The sequence below is a fragment of the Megachile rotundata genome, chromosome 6 (assembly GCF_050947335.1).
Source record: "Megachile rotundata isolate GNS110a chromosome 6, iyMegRotu1, whole genome shotgun sequence".
Lineage (NCBI taxonomy): Eukaryota > Metazoa > Arthropoda > Insecta > Hymenoptera > Megachilidae > Megachile > Megachile rotundata.
This window is the reverse complement of record NC_134988.1, coordinates 7,073,988-7,090,898: the sequence shown is the minus strand read 5'-3', so window position 1 is coordinate 7,090,898 and position 16,911 is coordinate 7,073,988. Positions and strand designations below refer to the sequence as shown.

Below are 16,911 nucleotides of genomic sequence, written 5' to 3'. Positions count from 1 at the left end.
ATTCGGACCTTCTTCGGGAACTATGGTGTTCCTGTATTTCACGTGAAGCTGTAAGACCATTTGCTCTGATCTAACGATAAGTCGTGGTCAGAGATTCATAAATGGTTCCCAAGAAATTTTCGAGCACTTAAAAGAATTTACATAAAACCTCATGCACGAAGATAAATTAGAGTACCACGTGACATCGCGAATTGTGCGAGCTGTTTATGATAAATGGAATATCAGCAGTTAATGCTGTCACGTAAGATACACTCGGGAGAAAATTTCACGGTCCACGAGAAATGATTAGAAATATTTTAGAAATTTGGTTATTTGTCAATTTGAAGACTCGTGAAATTTTTGCAAATGTAAAAAATTTGAAATTTAGGGATTTAAGGATTTGGGAATTTAGGCACTTCAGGATTTAATAGTTTGAAATCTTTCACATAAAGAAACGAATATAACTGGAATAATCTCTCTCAGAGAAAGTGACACTGTAGTGATAGAAGTACGAAGAAGGTGTAAAGCGAGGTAAATCGTAGAAGAAGATAGGAAATCTAAGAAGAGGATAGGAAACTCAGAATTTGAAACGAAACAAGAGGTCAGGTTACTCTAAGGCTGCATCCAAGCGAGCTTTCATCGCGAAAAGCTGCCGTAAAGCCAGTCGTTTCGACGAATGTTGGGAATATCAATCTCCCTGAGCTAACGCGAACCTGCGCGTCGTAAAAATTGCTTCAGTGGAAATCGCCATGATTTCTGAGAACTATCGAGATATATAGCATCAGAAATTGCGGTAAAAGAAGAGTTAAGGACCTGGGAATTTGTCGGAGTATTTGGGACAATTGGGATTTCAGGACATACTGATATGGGAATTTAGAGATTTGTGGGTCTAAAAATTTGGGGATTTAGGAATTTGAGGTTATGGGAAATTGGGACATAGAAATTTGGGGATTTTTGAATATAAGGATTTTGGGATTTGATGATACAGGAATTGGGGTTTGAGAATATACTGATACGGGAATTTAAGGATTTGGAGATCTAGGGATTTTCGGTTATAGGAAATTGGAGATAGAGAAATTTGGGGATTTTTGAATACAAGAATTTTGGAATTTGTTATTACATGAATTGGGATTCGTAGACGTACTGATATGGTAATTTAGAGATTTGGAGATCTAGGAATTTGGGGATCTAGGGATTTGAGGTTATAGGAAATTGAGGATAGAGAAATTTGGGAATTTTTGAATACAAGAATTTTGGAATTTGTTACTACAAGAATTGGGATTCGTAGATGTACTGATATGGTAATTTAGAGATTTGGGGATGTAGTAATTTGGGGATCTAGGGATTTGAGGTTACAGGAAATTGGGGATATAGAAATGTAGGGATTTTTTAATACAAGAATTTTGGGAATTGTTAATACAGGAATTGGGATTTGAGGACATATTGATATGGGAATTTAGAGATTTGTGGTTTTAATAATTTGGGGATTTGAGAGATTTGTGATTATGGAAAATTTGAACTTTGGAGATTATTGAATATAAGTTATTTGGGATTTGTTGATAAAGGCACATAAATATATTAGTATTGGGAATGTAGAGATTTGGTAATTTAGAAATTTCAAGATAAATAAATTTAGCGATCTAAAAATTTCAGAATGTGGGTATTTGAGAATATAATAATTTAGGATCATTGGAATTTGCAGGACCGAAAAGGGAACACAGGTATTTGTAGACATATGTGTTTGGAATCCTTGGGATTTGTAGAATTCAATCTTTTAGAATCTGCAAGTATGGAAATTTAGGGATCTGTGAGTCTAGAAATTTGCATGGATCTGGAGATTTGAGAATGGGGCGGGGTAATTATTTATAAATCTACGAAATTAGAGACTTGCAAATTTGCAAATTTAAGAAATATGGGCAACATACAAATTGGACCTTTTGAAATTGTCAGAGTGATTTGTAATCTGAGTATTTTGAAAATTTACAAAATTTTATAATTTATTAGTAATAACTTATAATTCACAATTTTTTATTTATAATTTGTAATTTATAGCTTGCAATTTAGAATATGAATATATAATTTATAATATGTAATTTATAATTTGTAATTTATAATTTATAATTAATAATTTATAATTTGTAATTTGTAATTTGTAATTTATAATGTATAATTTATAATTTGTAGTTTATAATGTATAATTTATAATGAACAATTTAATATTAATAAATGCATAGAAAATCCCGCGAACTTGTAAATTTATAGATTCACGACTAAAAAAAGTGTACACACGTGTCTTTATCCAAAAAAGCCCTATAGTGCAAGGGAGTCTACGTGTCGGTAGGGGATCAGCATAAATTTATTTCCACTTCCTGTTGCTAGCAGCTTCCTGTACTTCTCTTCTCATCAATGTTTTTGTGAGTATCCCTGGGATTTCGTCATTTGTCGTTCAGCATGAACGACCGTTTTTCCCTTGGACAAGCAAAACAAGCCGTTAATTACCCGGACCTTGTCGACAGTCAAACACCGGTGACCTTTGCGCAGGCTGGCCAACCTTTAAGCGACGCTACGAGTCTGTCGTTCTGGCACGCGATATTTGCCCGGAACGTTTAATTACGACCGTCACTAGTCGACTGGACACCATGGAACGTTCGTTAGAATTTCATTAGTAAGTTCAGACGCGTCGGAACGATACGTTTTGAAAGGATTCGCTTGTTTGCGATTCTTAAATCATATCTAAATAAATTTACCCAGGCCAAACATTTCCATCGTTTCGGTTATTCGCAAATTAATCTTTGAACATCGGCTTTCCTTTGTTTGCATCACTGATTTCGTTATTTTGCATAAATATATTTAAATAATAACATAATAGTGTGCAATATTTTAATATTCATTTCAACGGCAAGTGCGTGACGCACCTGGTGCGTCGTTGACTTATTTCAATAGAAAATGTATGACGCACCTGATGTGTCGTAAAATTATTTAAATGGCATATGTATAATATACCGAATATGTTATTGATTTATTCTAGTCGGAAGTGGATGACACACATAGTGCGTCATTAAGTTATTTCTATAGGAAGTGCATGACATACCAAGTGCGTCATTAAGTATTTCAACAGCAAGTACATGACGCACCAGCTGTGTCATAAATTTATTTAAATGGTAAATGCATAATATATTGAATATGTCATTAATTTATTACAATGAGAAGTGCATGACACACATGGTGCGTCATTAAGATATTTCAATAGGAAGTGCATGACACACATGGTGCGTTATTAAGATATTTCAATAAGAAGTGTATGGCATACATTAATTAAATAAATTTCAAAAATTAATTTCAAAATTCTCTCCAGTTTAAAATAATATAAGTATAAAACATGTAATTTTTTTGCATGTCTCAGTGAAATTTGGCAGATGCTATTTCAACATCCTTGACAACTTATAAGTCCATAAAACAGTGACCGACCATACGTTAGGTTAATCTACTCCCCGGATCTCTAGCAGTCCACTGAATCATGCAGTAGCACTCTAGAGTTTGACCATGTTCCTCTAATCGGCTATTTAACTCTACAGTAGCTTATGTTCGTAGCTCCACGGTGAATTATGCAAAACAAAGAGCTTAGGCAAACATTTCATTTGTTCGTCCCACGCGAGGCGCGCAACAACGTACAATTTAAATAACCGCTGAAAATTAGAAGAAAAATCAGCCGTGAGAAATTCTGCGCACTCGACGTTTGAAATTGTTCTCGCGGATACGATTTATCGGGCGAACAGTCACGGGAAGAAAATGCATGTTCGCCCTTGAAGAAAGAAAGAAAGCCAACAAAAAAGCGGTGGATCTCGGGATCGGAGCGCAATAAGCATTTTCGCTCCGGTAGCGCGTTGAAAAATTTTCAAGTAGGCGTTTACTGGCAGACAAGAAATGGCGGCAGGTAGGTATGATTCCGCGAGATTTATTCCGTGGCTGAAGCCGGCCATTCCTCCGTGCCGTATCGTTGCGCCGGTATTAAACATTCCAAGCATTGCGATACCTTCTACCGCCAACCCCTCCGATACACACCCCTCTTCTGTGCAGCTTTGGACCAGCATCAGAGACAGCCAACCCCTTCCACGTATTCGTACAAGGATTCACATCCGATATATACGGGGTGTTCGATATTTCCGTAATGCGCTATACACGGTGCAATTAGAACGCATACATATTATGTATGTGTATATAAACGCATGTATATATTGTATTATATTAGAGCGTTATATTATATTAGAATCATATATTGGAACCATACACAGTGCAATTAGAATGCATAAATGTTATGTATATGCAGGGTGTCTCACAAATAGTGTAAGTCCCTGAAATAGGGGGTAGCTGACGTAATTCGGAATAAAATTTTCCTTAGCAAAAAGGGGGTTTGAAGCTTCGTTTTTGAATTATTAAGGAAAAACATGGACCAATCAGAGGGCGAGGGTTACGCATGCGTAGACGTGACAGAGACAGCTTCAGTACTAGCGGCTGATTGCTACGCGTTAGATTACCACGCGATGGATTATTACACGTTGGATTATTACGCGTTGGATTATTACGCGTTGGATTATTACTCACTGGATTATTACGCACTGGATTACTACGCGTTGGTTAACTACGCGCTGGATTACTACGCGTTAGATACCAACGCGTTGGATCACTACGCGTTGAATATCCACGCGCTGGATTACTATGCCTTGGTTAACTACCCGCTGGATTACTACGCGTTAGATATCTACGTGTTGGATTACTACGCCTTGGATCACTACGCGTTGGATCACTACGCGTTGGATTACTAGGTGTTGGATTATTACGCGTTAGATTACTACGCGTTGGATTACTACGCGTTGAATATCCACGCGCTGGATTACTACGCCTTGGTTAACTACCCGCTGGATTACTACGCGTTAGATATCTACGTGTTGGATTACTACGCCTTGGATCACTACGCGTTGGATCACTACCCGTTGGATTACTAGGTGTTGGATTATTACGCGTTAGATTACTACGCGTTGGATTACTACGCGTTGAATATCCACGCGCTGGATTACTACGCCTTGGTTAACTACACGCTGGATTACTACACGTTAGATACCTACGTGTTGGATCACTACGCCATGGATCACTACGCGTTGGATATCCACACGCTGAATTACTAGGTGTTGGATTATTACGCGTTAGATTACTACGCGTTGGATTACTACGCGTAGGATTACTTCGCGTTGCATTACTACACGTAGAATTACCACGCGCTGGATTACAACACGTTGGATATCCACATGCTGGATTACTATGCGTTATCTGAAACTGCCGTTCTCGCATCTGCGCATGCGTAATCCTTGCGTTCTGATTGGTTCGCGTTTTTCCTTAATAATTCAAAAACTACGCTTTAAACCCCATTTCTGCAAAGGGAAATCTTATTCAGAATCACGTCAGCTACCTTCCATTTTAGGGACTTACACTAGTTGTGAGACACCCTGTATATTATATTAGAATGAAATAAAATATTAGACAGTATATGATTTACAAAAAGGAAACATTAATATATAGTATGTATGTATGTACGGGAACACTGAAAGGCGCGTCTTTAGAGTTTGAGAAGGACTTTTGGAATGAAAAGTCGTCACAGAAAAATTCTATGCTTATTGTCAACCATTTCTCCATCAACTGCTTGCATTTATCAACTCTTAGTAATTTATAAACCAAATTACTTTCCCCTCTGCGTCCAAAGAGAATTTACAGAACGGATGAAGATAAATGTCTTGGTTGAACTAGTTCGGGTAATTAATTAATTGAACGGAAAGTTTAACATTAATAATATTTCTTATTAGTTTTAAACGTTTAAATTAATTGAAATATAATAGTGAAATGTGTTACTTTTAGAATGTAAAGTTATATGTATTATTTAGAACGCTGGAAGAGAAAGAAAAAGAAGATTACAAACAAGAAATGGTTCTTGCAACAGTAGAAGCCTTTAAAACAAGCAAGTTGAAAGGTTTCATATGAGAAAATTAATTCAGGAGAGAAAATACACTGTAATTAATTAAACGAACTTATTATTAATAGAATATTTTCATTTCATAAAACACTGTCGTCTTGATTCTTTTTAATTAACTAATGGAAATAATTAAATTAACTTATAATTAATATTTGGGACATAATTAGCGACTGAGATATGCCTTGATGCCAGATTTCAATTAATTTAAAACTATTTCTTTCACAAAGGAATATTCTGATTATTTTATCTGCAAATAGGAATTTTACCCCTTCAGATAAACGTATTTTGTTATAATTTTGCGTTGTATAAAAGAAATTGCAATCATTTAACTATTTCGTTAAGGATTGATCATTTGACTACTGGCATATATTCAGTTTTGTTAAAAAATTACAAACGGCATGTAAAATATCCATAGGTTGTCATGATACTATTTTTTATAAATATAATACTAGTGCTATTATACTTTTCTTTAGCGCATTTAATAATATTCAAAAGTTACTAGCATTACGCAAATAATTTCTAGGTTAGGCCACCAGCTGTTATAAATATGTCACTTACCTTCGTTACAAAACTACAACTATAATAGTAATCTCTATAAATTACAATACTACTGTTATTAAACTAATCTCTACATAATTAACCTTGCAGAAAAGTTATTAGGACTATGCATTGAATTTCTAGGTTAGGTTACCAGCTGTTGTAAATATGTCACTTACCTTCGTTAAAAAATTACAACTATAATAGTCATCTCTATAAACTACAATACTACTGTTATTATACTAATCTTTATATATTTAACCTCGCTGAAAAATGATTAGGATTATGCATTAAATTTGTAGGTTAGGTTACCAGCTATTATAAGTATGCTACATATTTATCTTTGATCTGCAGTGACAAGGGTTATTTAAAATATTCATAGGTTATTATAATACTAGTTTTTATAAACTAGAATACTAGTGCTTAATAGCATATATTAGTCCCCGCGTATTTAGGCTTGCTCAAAAGTTACTAGGGCTATGCAAATGACCGTAGGTTAGGTCACCAGCTGTTATAAATATGTTACTTAACTTTGTTAAAAAATTATAAGTATAACATTAGTTTCTGTAAACTACAATATTAATCTCTACGTATTTAACCTTGCAGAAAAGTTATTAGGACTATGCATTGAATTTCTAGGTTAGGTTATCAGCTATTATATAATCAATATGCTACATATTTACCTTTTATCTGAAGTGACAAGGGTTATTTAAAACATACATAGATTAGTTTTTGTAAACTACAATACTAGTGCTATTGTACCATTCTCTACGTACATATTTAACCTTGCTCAAAAGTTACTAGGGCTATGCAACTGACTGTAGGTTAGGTCACCAGTTATTATAAACACGTTACATATTTACCTTTGTTCACAAATTACAAACATGACTTAAAACATTTATAAGTTACTATAATACTATTCTCTATACATTACGATAGTAGCACTATCTTCTATTAGTCCCTACGTATTTAATCTTGTACAAAAAGTTACTAGGGTTATGCAAGGATTTTAACGTTACTAGAAATCAACTCATATTAGTCTTTTTCAATTCGTATTTTTACTTTCATCAGAACTAGAGTCATATTGTTGTATTTTATTTCGTTCAAGAGTTACTAGAGATAGGGAAATCACTTTACAGATTGCTCGATCAAAGTTTAAAAGCGAATTTCAACGACAATATGAATTTTGTCAAAATTTGGCCGCATGGGAAAGCATTAATCACTGAAGTTTGCTTTGTTTGCGAATAAGGCCGGAAGGATCAGGGTGACATACGATATCCTCTTTAACGAATCTCCCGATTGAGAAATCCCGCGGGCCTGTTCAGCAGAAAATTCCATTCTCGTAAATTGTGAAAACAGTTTCGGGTGCACGACCACGGCCGAAGGAGGTCCGTGCGATAATATTTCAACACAGGTGCATTGTTCCGGACGAATGAAACAGGATTTCACGGTTTATTGTAACTCAGTAACATTATTATAGGTTTGTTCTGTAAACGTAAAAATTGAACATTCTTCTCATTACGGTGTTATTGTATTCAACTTGTTTTTAATGAATGAATGTGAAATCTGGTTTTGATAAAATTAATAACATGGTTGCATTGTTTGATGCTGGTTTCATTGGAAATCTTTATTATTGTCTTAATTTCTTATTATTTTGTTATTGTTGTATTATGTTTCAATTACTGTTTTACTGTTTCAGTATTTCAGTATTTCAGTATTTCAGTATTTCAGTATTTCAGTATTTCAGTATTTCAGTATTTCAGTATTTCAGTATTTCAGTATTTCAGTATTTCAGTATTTCAGTATTTCAGTATTTCAGTATTTCACTATTTCAGTATTTCAGTATTTCAGTATTTCAGTATTTCATTATTTCACTATTTCAGTATTTCACTATTTCACTACTCCACTATTCCACTATTCCACTATTCCACTATTCCACTATTCCACTATTCCACTATTTCACTATTCCACTATTTTAACATATTACTAATTTTCTATTTTCCTAATTTACTGTTTCATTATTTCTTTATTTTACTACTTAGCTATTTCTTTATTTTACTACTTAACTATTTCATTATTTTACCACATTCCTATTTTCCTATTTTACAAATTCACTGTTTTACAGTTATACTAATTTAATATTTTAATACTTTACTATTGTATTATTTTAGTATTTTGCTATTCTACTATTCTTCTTTTCTACTACTTAGTCATTTTGCCATTTAACTCTCCTCCTATTCTACCATTTCATAATACCATATAAACGCTTTCATCCATGTCACAATGCTTTCTTTTTAAACATCCACATTTGTTTCTCCCTTTACCCTCCATTTTATAACTTAACTAAATTCCCTAGGCGACAGTACATTGAAAAATTCCTTCCTCATCCAAAACAACTTTGAAACACTACATAACATTTATAACATTTATTCAAAATATTATTCACACAAATAAAATAAAACTGATTTCATAAAAATATTCAAGTAAACATTAAAATGATATAAATCTCATTTATCCAAAACGTAAACTTGTTCTCGATAGTTTTGGTAATTCGTGGCATTACAGGCTATTCTGGTAACCTGGGATATAATGCTGTTGGTGTATTTGGTTCGCAGAGCTGGTCCACCTGCGACAATTACACCTTCCACTTTCGCTTCTTTGATGCCCTTGTCATAAGGATCACTGCTATAAAGAGGGAACTTCTCGAAACAACCAGAATGATTTCCACCAGGTTTCTTAGGAAACGGTACGTAAAGTCGGCCAGGTCCTAACATTTTCGGCGGGAATTCTTTCGGCCTCACGTACGTTGGCCCAATGGATTCGGCCAAGTAAGGATTTGGCGGGAAAAAGTCCAACGGCGCGCTTGCGCTCAAAAATCGACCCAGAGCTTTATCTAACATGTCGAAATGATAAATTATTAAAAAATAATCTATCATTAAAGAACAATAAGTGAACATATCTATGTATCTAAGAAATGAATTTCACTTCGAATGACTAGAGTTTATTTCGCTACGTACTTGATGACGTGGTCTCTTCGAAGATCTACGTTTTACAAAAGCTCGGAGTGGGCGTACAATTTTTGTGACATTGCTGAGGAAAGTTTCTAATTTTCTATAGGTTTAGCTAAAATTCGAGTGGAGATGGAAATATAAATGACGTATGAAGTGGGTCTGTTTCCCCAAAGTGACCTAAGCAAGTAGTAAAACCAAGCAATACCTCGACACGTACGGAAAACTGCAAACAAAACTACTGCTAGGGTTAAGGGTTCAAAACCAGATGTGACTAACAAATCAAAAATTCTCGCTCGAATGTGATGATTCCTTGGATCTTATTGTTGCTGCGGGTAAAAAATTTGAAACTACAAATGTGAAGGAAAAATTGTTAAACTATTGGCAAAAACTTGTACTGTGCCTATTCCTCTCGTAATATTATATCCCGTAATAATCTTAATATTCTGTTAGCCTCATTTTTTGTAAGTTTCGCAAACATGAAATTATAAGTAATATTATGTACATTCGTTTTAGATAGAGTTTGAAAAGAGGGCCAAAAATGAAGATCTTGAGACACACCTGATCCCCTAATTGCGAGAGGGTCATCTTTATTCAGCGCAACACGCTACCAGACACAATGGCGGCTAATTAACGTGTTTGCCTAATAATAGCTGAGCCAATGGAAGCAACCGATTTAGTTAAATCCACTTTTTGCAAGCTCTATAGCCTCCGAAGCGTGTACTTTGAAAGCTTACACGCCAAGACAGGAAAAAAAAGGAAAGAACGGAGAAGTGTCTAAATATAATAAGCTTTCATTTCCCAACGTTTCTTACGACAAGAATGTAATTAGTTGTGCTGGCTTGGGAAACAAAATTCTAGCGGAGAAAAAAAGGACAGTGGGAAAAGCGGTCCCCAATCTTCTTTCGTGTTACGAGCTCTCTTTATATTACTTTCTTGCCCGGCAATATTGTCTGTCGTGGACAGAAAAGGATAATGAACAAAAAAGGTGAGGAACAAGAACAGTGACTGGGAAACTGCGAATTAAAACTCGGATAATATCGCGATACTGTGTCAAATATTTTTATGTAGTAGAATGTGATGCGATGTTTAATTGTTTGCGTTTTGTAGGTTATGTTGGATGCAGTGCGAGTTTTAAGGTTGATATGAAAGAAGCATTTGATTGCTTGCTTATTTGAGTTAGGTTAAATTGGGTCAGTTGGAGTATTAACCTTCAATAATGCTAACCTAACTTTCAACAATCCTAACCTTTAGTAATATTAATCTTCAATAATCTTAACCTAACCTCTAATAATCTTAATCTTCAAGAATCTTAACCTAACCTTCAGCAATCTTAATCTTTAATAATCTTAACCTAACCTTCAGTAATCATAATTTTCAATAATCTTAACCTAACCTCTAATAATCTTAATCTTCAAGAATCTTAACCTAACCTTCAGCAATCTTAATCATCAATAATCTTAACCTAACCTTTAGTAATCTTAATCTTCAATAATCTTAACATAACCTTCAGTAATCATAATCTTCAATAATCTTAATTCAACCTTCAGTACTCTTAATCTTCAATAATCTTGACCTAACCTTCAGTAATCTTAATCTTCAATAATCTTGACCTACCCTTCAGTAACCTTAATCTACAATAATCTTAACCTAACCTTCAGCAATCTTAATCTTCAATAATTTTAACTTAACCTTCAGCAATCTTAATCTTTAATAATCTTGACCTACCCTTCAGTAACCTTAATCTACAATAATCTTAACCTAACCTTCAGCAATCTTAATCTTCAATAATTTTAACTTAACCTTCAGCAATCTTAATCTTTAATAATCTTAACCTAACCTTCAGTAATCATAATCTTCAATAATCTTAACCTAACCTCTAATAATCTTAATCTTCAAGAATCTTAACCTAACCTTCAGCAATCTTAATCATCAATAATCTTAACCTAACCTTCAGTAATCATAATCTTCAATAATCTTAACCTAACCTTCAGTAACCTTAATCTACAATAATCTTAACCTAACCTTCAGTAACCTTAATCTGCGATAATCTTAACATAACCTTCAGTAATCATAATCTTCAATAATCTTAACCTAACATAACTTTCGATAGTCCTAACCTCCATTAATCTTAATTTTGAATAACCTTAAACCTCCGCAATCCTGACTTTTCTAATTTTCAATATTTCAATATTTCTAATCTTCAATAATCCTAACCTGTAATTATACCCTAACCTTCGCTTCACAATTCAGTCACCAATAAAATAGTTAACTAATAGTTAAAATAAAGAAAATAAGAAATAATATATTGCTCTAAAATTTACTATACCTCTTTGACGTCTCTTTGGAGGGTCATAAGGATTATAACTATATTCTGGAAATCGACTCAGACAAATATCAGGATAACCCGGGCCTCCTTTTGGGTTAGGTTTGATCTTTGCATTAGGTAATTCAGGTTCCTTCCTTTTTGTTGGCCTCAAGGCTGGACTGAAATGAGGGATTTTCTCGAAACATCCATACCAATCACCAGGTGTCGCATGTTTCTTGGCAGGTGACGGTGGCAACATGTGACTTCCAAGTTTTGCCTGTTCTCGCTCCAACTGCGAAACGTTGGATGTATCAGGGTTGCTTCATTAACAATCAAAGTAGAACTGCAAAAATGTTTATTTTTTTTTTATCTCAAATGAAGGTTAACATTTCATGAACTGTTCGAACAATATTGTATCACGATTACCCTTTCTGCCGCCTCGAAACGCCATGGCTCATACAGTGCCTCTCCATCGAATATTCTCACGAATTTCTCCTCGAATAACTTGGAAGGAGGTCCCGCGAGTATTTGACGCCCTTTTTCGATTCCTTGTCGGAATCTGAATGGTACTCCCTGATACTTGTCGAAGGGTGCCGGATTTGGGTCATGAAAGTATCCTTTAAATATACGAAATCAGAAAGAAACATATTTGTGGCTGAAAACATACGTTATGTATTTTTTATTGAAAATGCTCAATGACGCATTTGGTGCGTCACTTATATGCTATAAATATATAGTCAATATAGTTTGTGACGTATTAGATGTCTCAAACATATTCGTTTCGAAAGTAACGACGCACCAGGTGTGTCATACACTTTTCATTTAAATAACATAATGATACATCAAGTGCGTCATGCACATCCTATCAAAGTAACTTATTGACGCACCAGGTGTCAAGCACTTCCCATTGAAATAAGTTAATGACGCATCATGTGTGTCATATATTTTTCATTGAAATCAGTTAATGACGCAATAGGTGTGTTAAGTTATTTACTATTTAAATAACCTAATGATGCATCAAGTGCTCAATGCATATATTATCAAAGTAACTTACTGACGCACGAGGTGTGTCAAGCACTTCCCATTGAAATAAGTTAATGACGCATCAGGTGTGTCATATATTCTCCCTTGAAATGACTTAATGACACATCATGTGTGTCATGCACTGGTCGTTGAAATACTTTAATGACGCACCAGATGTGTCAAGCATTTTCCATTGAAATGTTTCAATGACACAACAGGTGCGTCAGCTATAGATTAAGAAATAGTAAACGATACAGTGTTACATCCATCTCAAAACAGATATACCAGATTATTCAGAATATTTTCGAGAAAGAAGTATTCTATCAAACTAACAGAAAACGGTATAGGGTTAAAGTCAGTTTCAATCCAAAGCGGAAAAGTAAGGAATATATTACCTAATCGATCAAGATCAGATCGTCCAAATCGATGACCCAGAGGCTCCGGCTCGAATCGTTTTCTACTCATGCTTGAATTTAACCGAGAAAACCTACCCTGGGTAACCTATAATTTAAATGATTTTCGTCGGAGATACAAAAGTCAATTGTTCCAGGAAGAAAGGGACAACTTCAGAATCAATAAATGCTGTGTTAAAGCGTAATTTTATTCCTGACGTTAACGAGTCTTTAATGGGTCTGAAGTTGGTGAATTTAAATTGAGTGCTGTAATTGTACGTAACACTTTCGAGCCACTTCCAACTCTTCAGGGTAATGAATTAAACATCCTTTCCTCGATATCAAAGTTCCGTGATCTTCAGAATTTTTAATTTACAATTCAATATTTTCACGCGTCGAGGCTGCGGTAATTAACTCGGTAACGTGATTGGATCTGTCGTGATCCATACTTATGAAACGTATGCAAACACACGACGAGAAGTTTCTATCCGGTTCACTCTTTCGCATAGTCGCTTCTTTCTTTCGTTTAGTCGGTTTGGTTCCGCGTTCTTAAATAGACGATCGCGTCACAAGGCAAAATTAACCAAGTACACTCTTAGAAAACAACAATTTTCAGTGATTTCCACCATGAAGCACTTGTTCCGCGAACTTGAACGGAAATCGAACTTTGTCGGAGAATTTCAGAGTTCCCGATGAGAGTACTCGAAACGGAGAACTTCAGCCACGTTATCTCGCAGTCGACACGCCGGGCGTTAAGAGTATCTTTTCACCATCGCCAATTTCAGATTCTTCCAAAATCTCTGTGTAACTTGTCACTGAATCAACGTGGCTCTGAAGGAGCCGTCGATCGATTCTTGAGATTCAGCCGGCAGACGAGCGTGCCAGTCTTCTCGGTAATGAGTTGTTCTTAATGGGCTGATGTTGTCAGACAACCATTCGTCGCGGTAACAGCGGGAACATTTCATTACCGACTTGTTTGCAGACACCGTTTATCCACGAATCATCAAACGTACGCGTTCGCATTGTTGCCAACTGAGTGATTCCCCGATCTGCGCGACGAGTTCCCCGTATCGTCAAGAATATCAACTTCAAACTTTGGAATGGGATAGATTAATGAGGAACGCGTCATTTAGATGTTTCACTGACGGATGAAAGTGGGTCACCGAATGACTTTGGTAATTACATATTTGGAAAGATAGCTATGTAGGTTAACGATGAACGAATGCATGTCACGGATATTGGAACATTTAGGGAAATTTTAAATATAATTTCAGGATATGAAGGACTAGAGAGTTTATGACGACACAGAGTTTAGAGTTATAGATCCAGGGAGAGGACATCATAATTCCAATTTTGGGAGACTGTAAGGTCTAGAGAGATACTAGAGTCAAAGTTAGAGATATCCACTGCGGTACAGAGCTATAGCACCACCTATATTTTTAGTAGATACTGACTTTGAAATAACAATACATAAAAATCATCCATACGAAATTGAAAGGTATAGTGAACAATGAACTTTAGTAAAAATTTGTTAATATTATTTTATTATATGTATAAGAAAATATAACATGAAAATTTGTCATCGTTGCATAACTATAGCACCATGTGAATAAATGTCAAATATGTATACACAAATATGATTTTAATAACTTGTAGGGCCTCCTTGTTTTGTTATAAGTTGGAAAATTCTATCTGGCATGCTCTCGATGAGTTTTTGAAAAATTCGTTGGCTAATTTCATTACATGCTTTTAGTATTGCGTTTTTTGGTTCTAAAATATTTTCATACTGTCGATTTTCGTCATGAATTTTCAGACAATATTGGCCCAAATATTTTCCATCGTGTTTTTGTCTGGTGTACATGTTGGTCATTTAATAATATTACTTTTTTTCTTTTCAACCATGATACTGTCTTCCGACTGGTGTGTACAATAAGGTTGTCCTGTTAGAAAGTTCAATTAATTGCATCATGTGCATTTATAAAAGGTAACAAATTGTCTGATAAAATTATTTTATAAAGCCAGTTACAACATGCCATCAATGCAAAGGGCACCCCAATTTGATTTCGTCCGCCAAAATTTCTTTTTAAAAAGTATTGTGATTCTTTTCGGAGATCTCGCCAATATGAATTATAGCCGTCCGGACCATCAAGATTAACCTTTTTTTCATCCGAAAATATAACCTTATTATCAGTGATAGAAGTTTAAGTAATTTGGTGTAAAAAGATTTTGACATCTACGGTTAACTTTCGCTTTTCCAGTCGCGATGCATGTTCGCTCGAGCGTATTCAAGCCTCGCAAAATTATGCCGTGGTAGAAGTTTTGGTGCAGATTTTAATTTCTGCTTTTCCATGTTGGGATTACTTTTCAAAACTCGACGTATTGTCCACCGTGAAATATTTAAGTTGACTTCCTTTATAATTTGGTTACAGCTGTTTTAGATGTTACTGGCTGCTTTTAGAATTGCTCGCTCCGTACGGTGACTCAATTTTTTCTTTGGACCATCCTTTTCATTATTGAAATCCCTAGCCTACGGGCAATTTCCCTAACACTAATTTTATCCTCCTTAAACGCCAAAATTTGACCCTTCTCCTCTTTGGTCAAATATCTACCACGTGGCATTGTTCAAGAAATTTGAGTATTGTCAAATTTTAATTTGTATTTTAATAAGGATGTAATTATTTAGCTTCAGTGAGTTTGTAGTTGAACTGGATGGAGAGAAGTTAATTTAATGACATTGGTGCTATAGTTACGCAACAAGCCAAAATCACATTTTCGATTATATCGTTTTTAATAGAAGAGCAACTTCAATGAGACTTAATATAAAATTTATTGCGACCCAAACCATTTCATCTCTTGCAATTGATTTTTTGCATTTTAACTCTGAATTACAGAACAACTTAAATAGTAGATGGTGCTATATTTATGCACCGCAGTGTATTAGGAAATTAGAGTCTCATGCAGTTTAAAAAGATAGGACCCAGAGGCTCAAACAGAGCTAAGACATGAAATACCCTAACCTCGACTGCATTAAAAAACGTCTGAAATTATATAAACAGAAACAAAGTACATTATAAGAACAATGTAAGAATTAGAATTATTATAGAACAAAATATTACGTATTCAGAAATAAGCGCAGAAGTTCCAGATGCGGAAAAGGACAAAGGAGCGCAAGAAAATCCTCCATTTTATCTTCTCGGCTGGTTCCGTCAAGATGGAGTCCCCGTGCAATTTACAAGTCCACTCGCCGCACGTGCACGCGTTCTCACGCGTAACTAAGATTACCGCGTTAAGGCTCCGGACAAAAACAGATGTAATGGCGAAGGTATACGCCGGGTAAACTGAAGAGGCATGTTTACAGCGATGGCGCGGATACGTCGCATATTCGGATGCAGGGAAATTAGTGTGTTAAACGCGAAATGGAGCTCTCGACGTTAAAACTCTGACGGAAATTACGAGCGGTGGCTTGTTGGTGCACGTTGCTCGGAGCCGGCTGGGTTGTTACTTTAAGTTTCGAGGGAATCTGCGTAACGAGGATGTCACGATGCTGGAAACGGTGTTACGTTCAAGGCTGAATGTTTTAAGGTAATGCGTGCCGAGGTTACATTACGAATATGCTCGAAATGGTAACGGGGAGACTCGTAA

General features: G+C 35.2%; 1 protein-coding gene and 1 long non-coding RNA gene across 2 annotated transcripts; one reads left to right on the top strand and one right to left on the bottom strand.

Annotated features, from left to right (window-relative positions):
* Positions 1–8,949: 8,949 nt before the first annotated feature.
* On the bottom strand, positions 8,950–13,405 carry LOC105662407 (cilia-and flagella-associated protein 96). Its single transcript, XM_076532550.1, has 4 exons — positions 13,273–13,405; positions 12,281–12,471; positions 11,876–12,146; positions 8,950–9,431 (listed from the first exon to the last, which is right to left on the bottom strand). Exons 1-4 carry the CDS (start codon positions 13,340–13,342, stop codon positions 9,046–9,048), a joined length of 918 nt encoding a protein of 305 aa, XP_076388665.1. The 5' UTR covers positions 13,343–13,405; the 3' UTR covers positions 8,950–9,045.
* An 83-nt stretch (positions 13,406–13,488) lies between these two features.
* LOC143264598 (uncharacterized) lies at positions 13,489–14,793 on the top strand. The gene is made up of 4 exons (XR_013038400.1): positions 13,489–13,581; positions 13,886–14,162; positions 14,252–14,444; positions 14,544–14,793. It is a non-coding gene; the product is annotated as an uncharacterized LOC143264598 (long non-coding RNA).
* The last annotated feature ends 2,118 nt before the right edge of the window (positions 14,794–16,911 follow it).

What these genes read in the sequence shown, in the direction of transcription:
- LOC105662407 (XM_076532550.1), bottom strand. Translation starts at nt 13,342, where the DNA reads ATGAGTAGAAAACGATTCGAGCCGGAGCCTCTGGGTCATCGATTTGGA. An exon ending in ATCTGATCTTGATCGATTAG is followed by an intron (nt 12,472 to 13,272) that starts GTAATATATTCC and finishes GTATATTTAAAG; the next exon opens with GATACTTTCATGACCCAAAT. An exon ending in TCCAAAGAGACGTCAAAGAG is followed by an intron (nt 9,432 to 11,875) that starts GTATAGTAAATT and finishes TCGACATGTTAG; the next exon opens with ATAAAGCTCTGGGTCGATTT.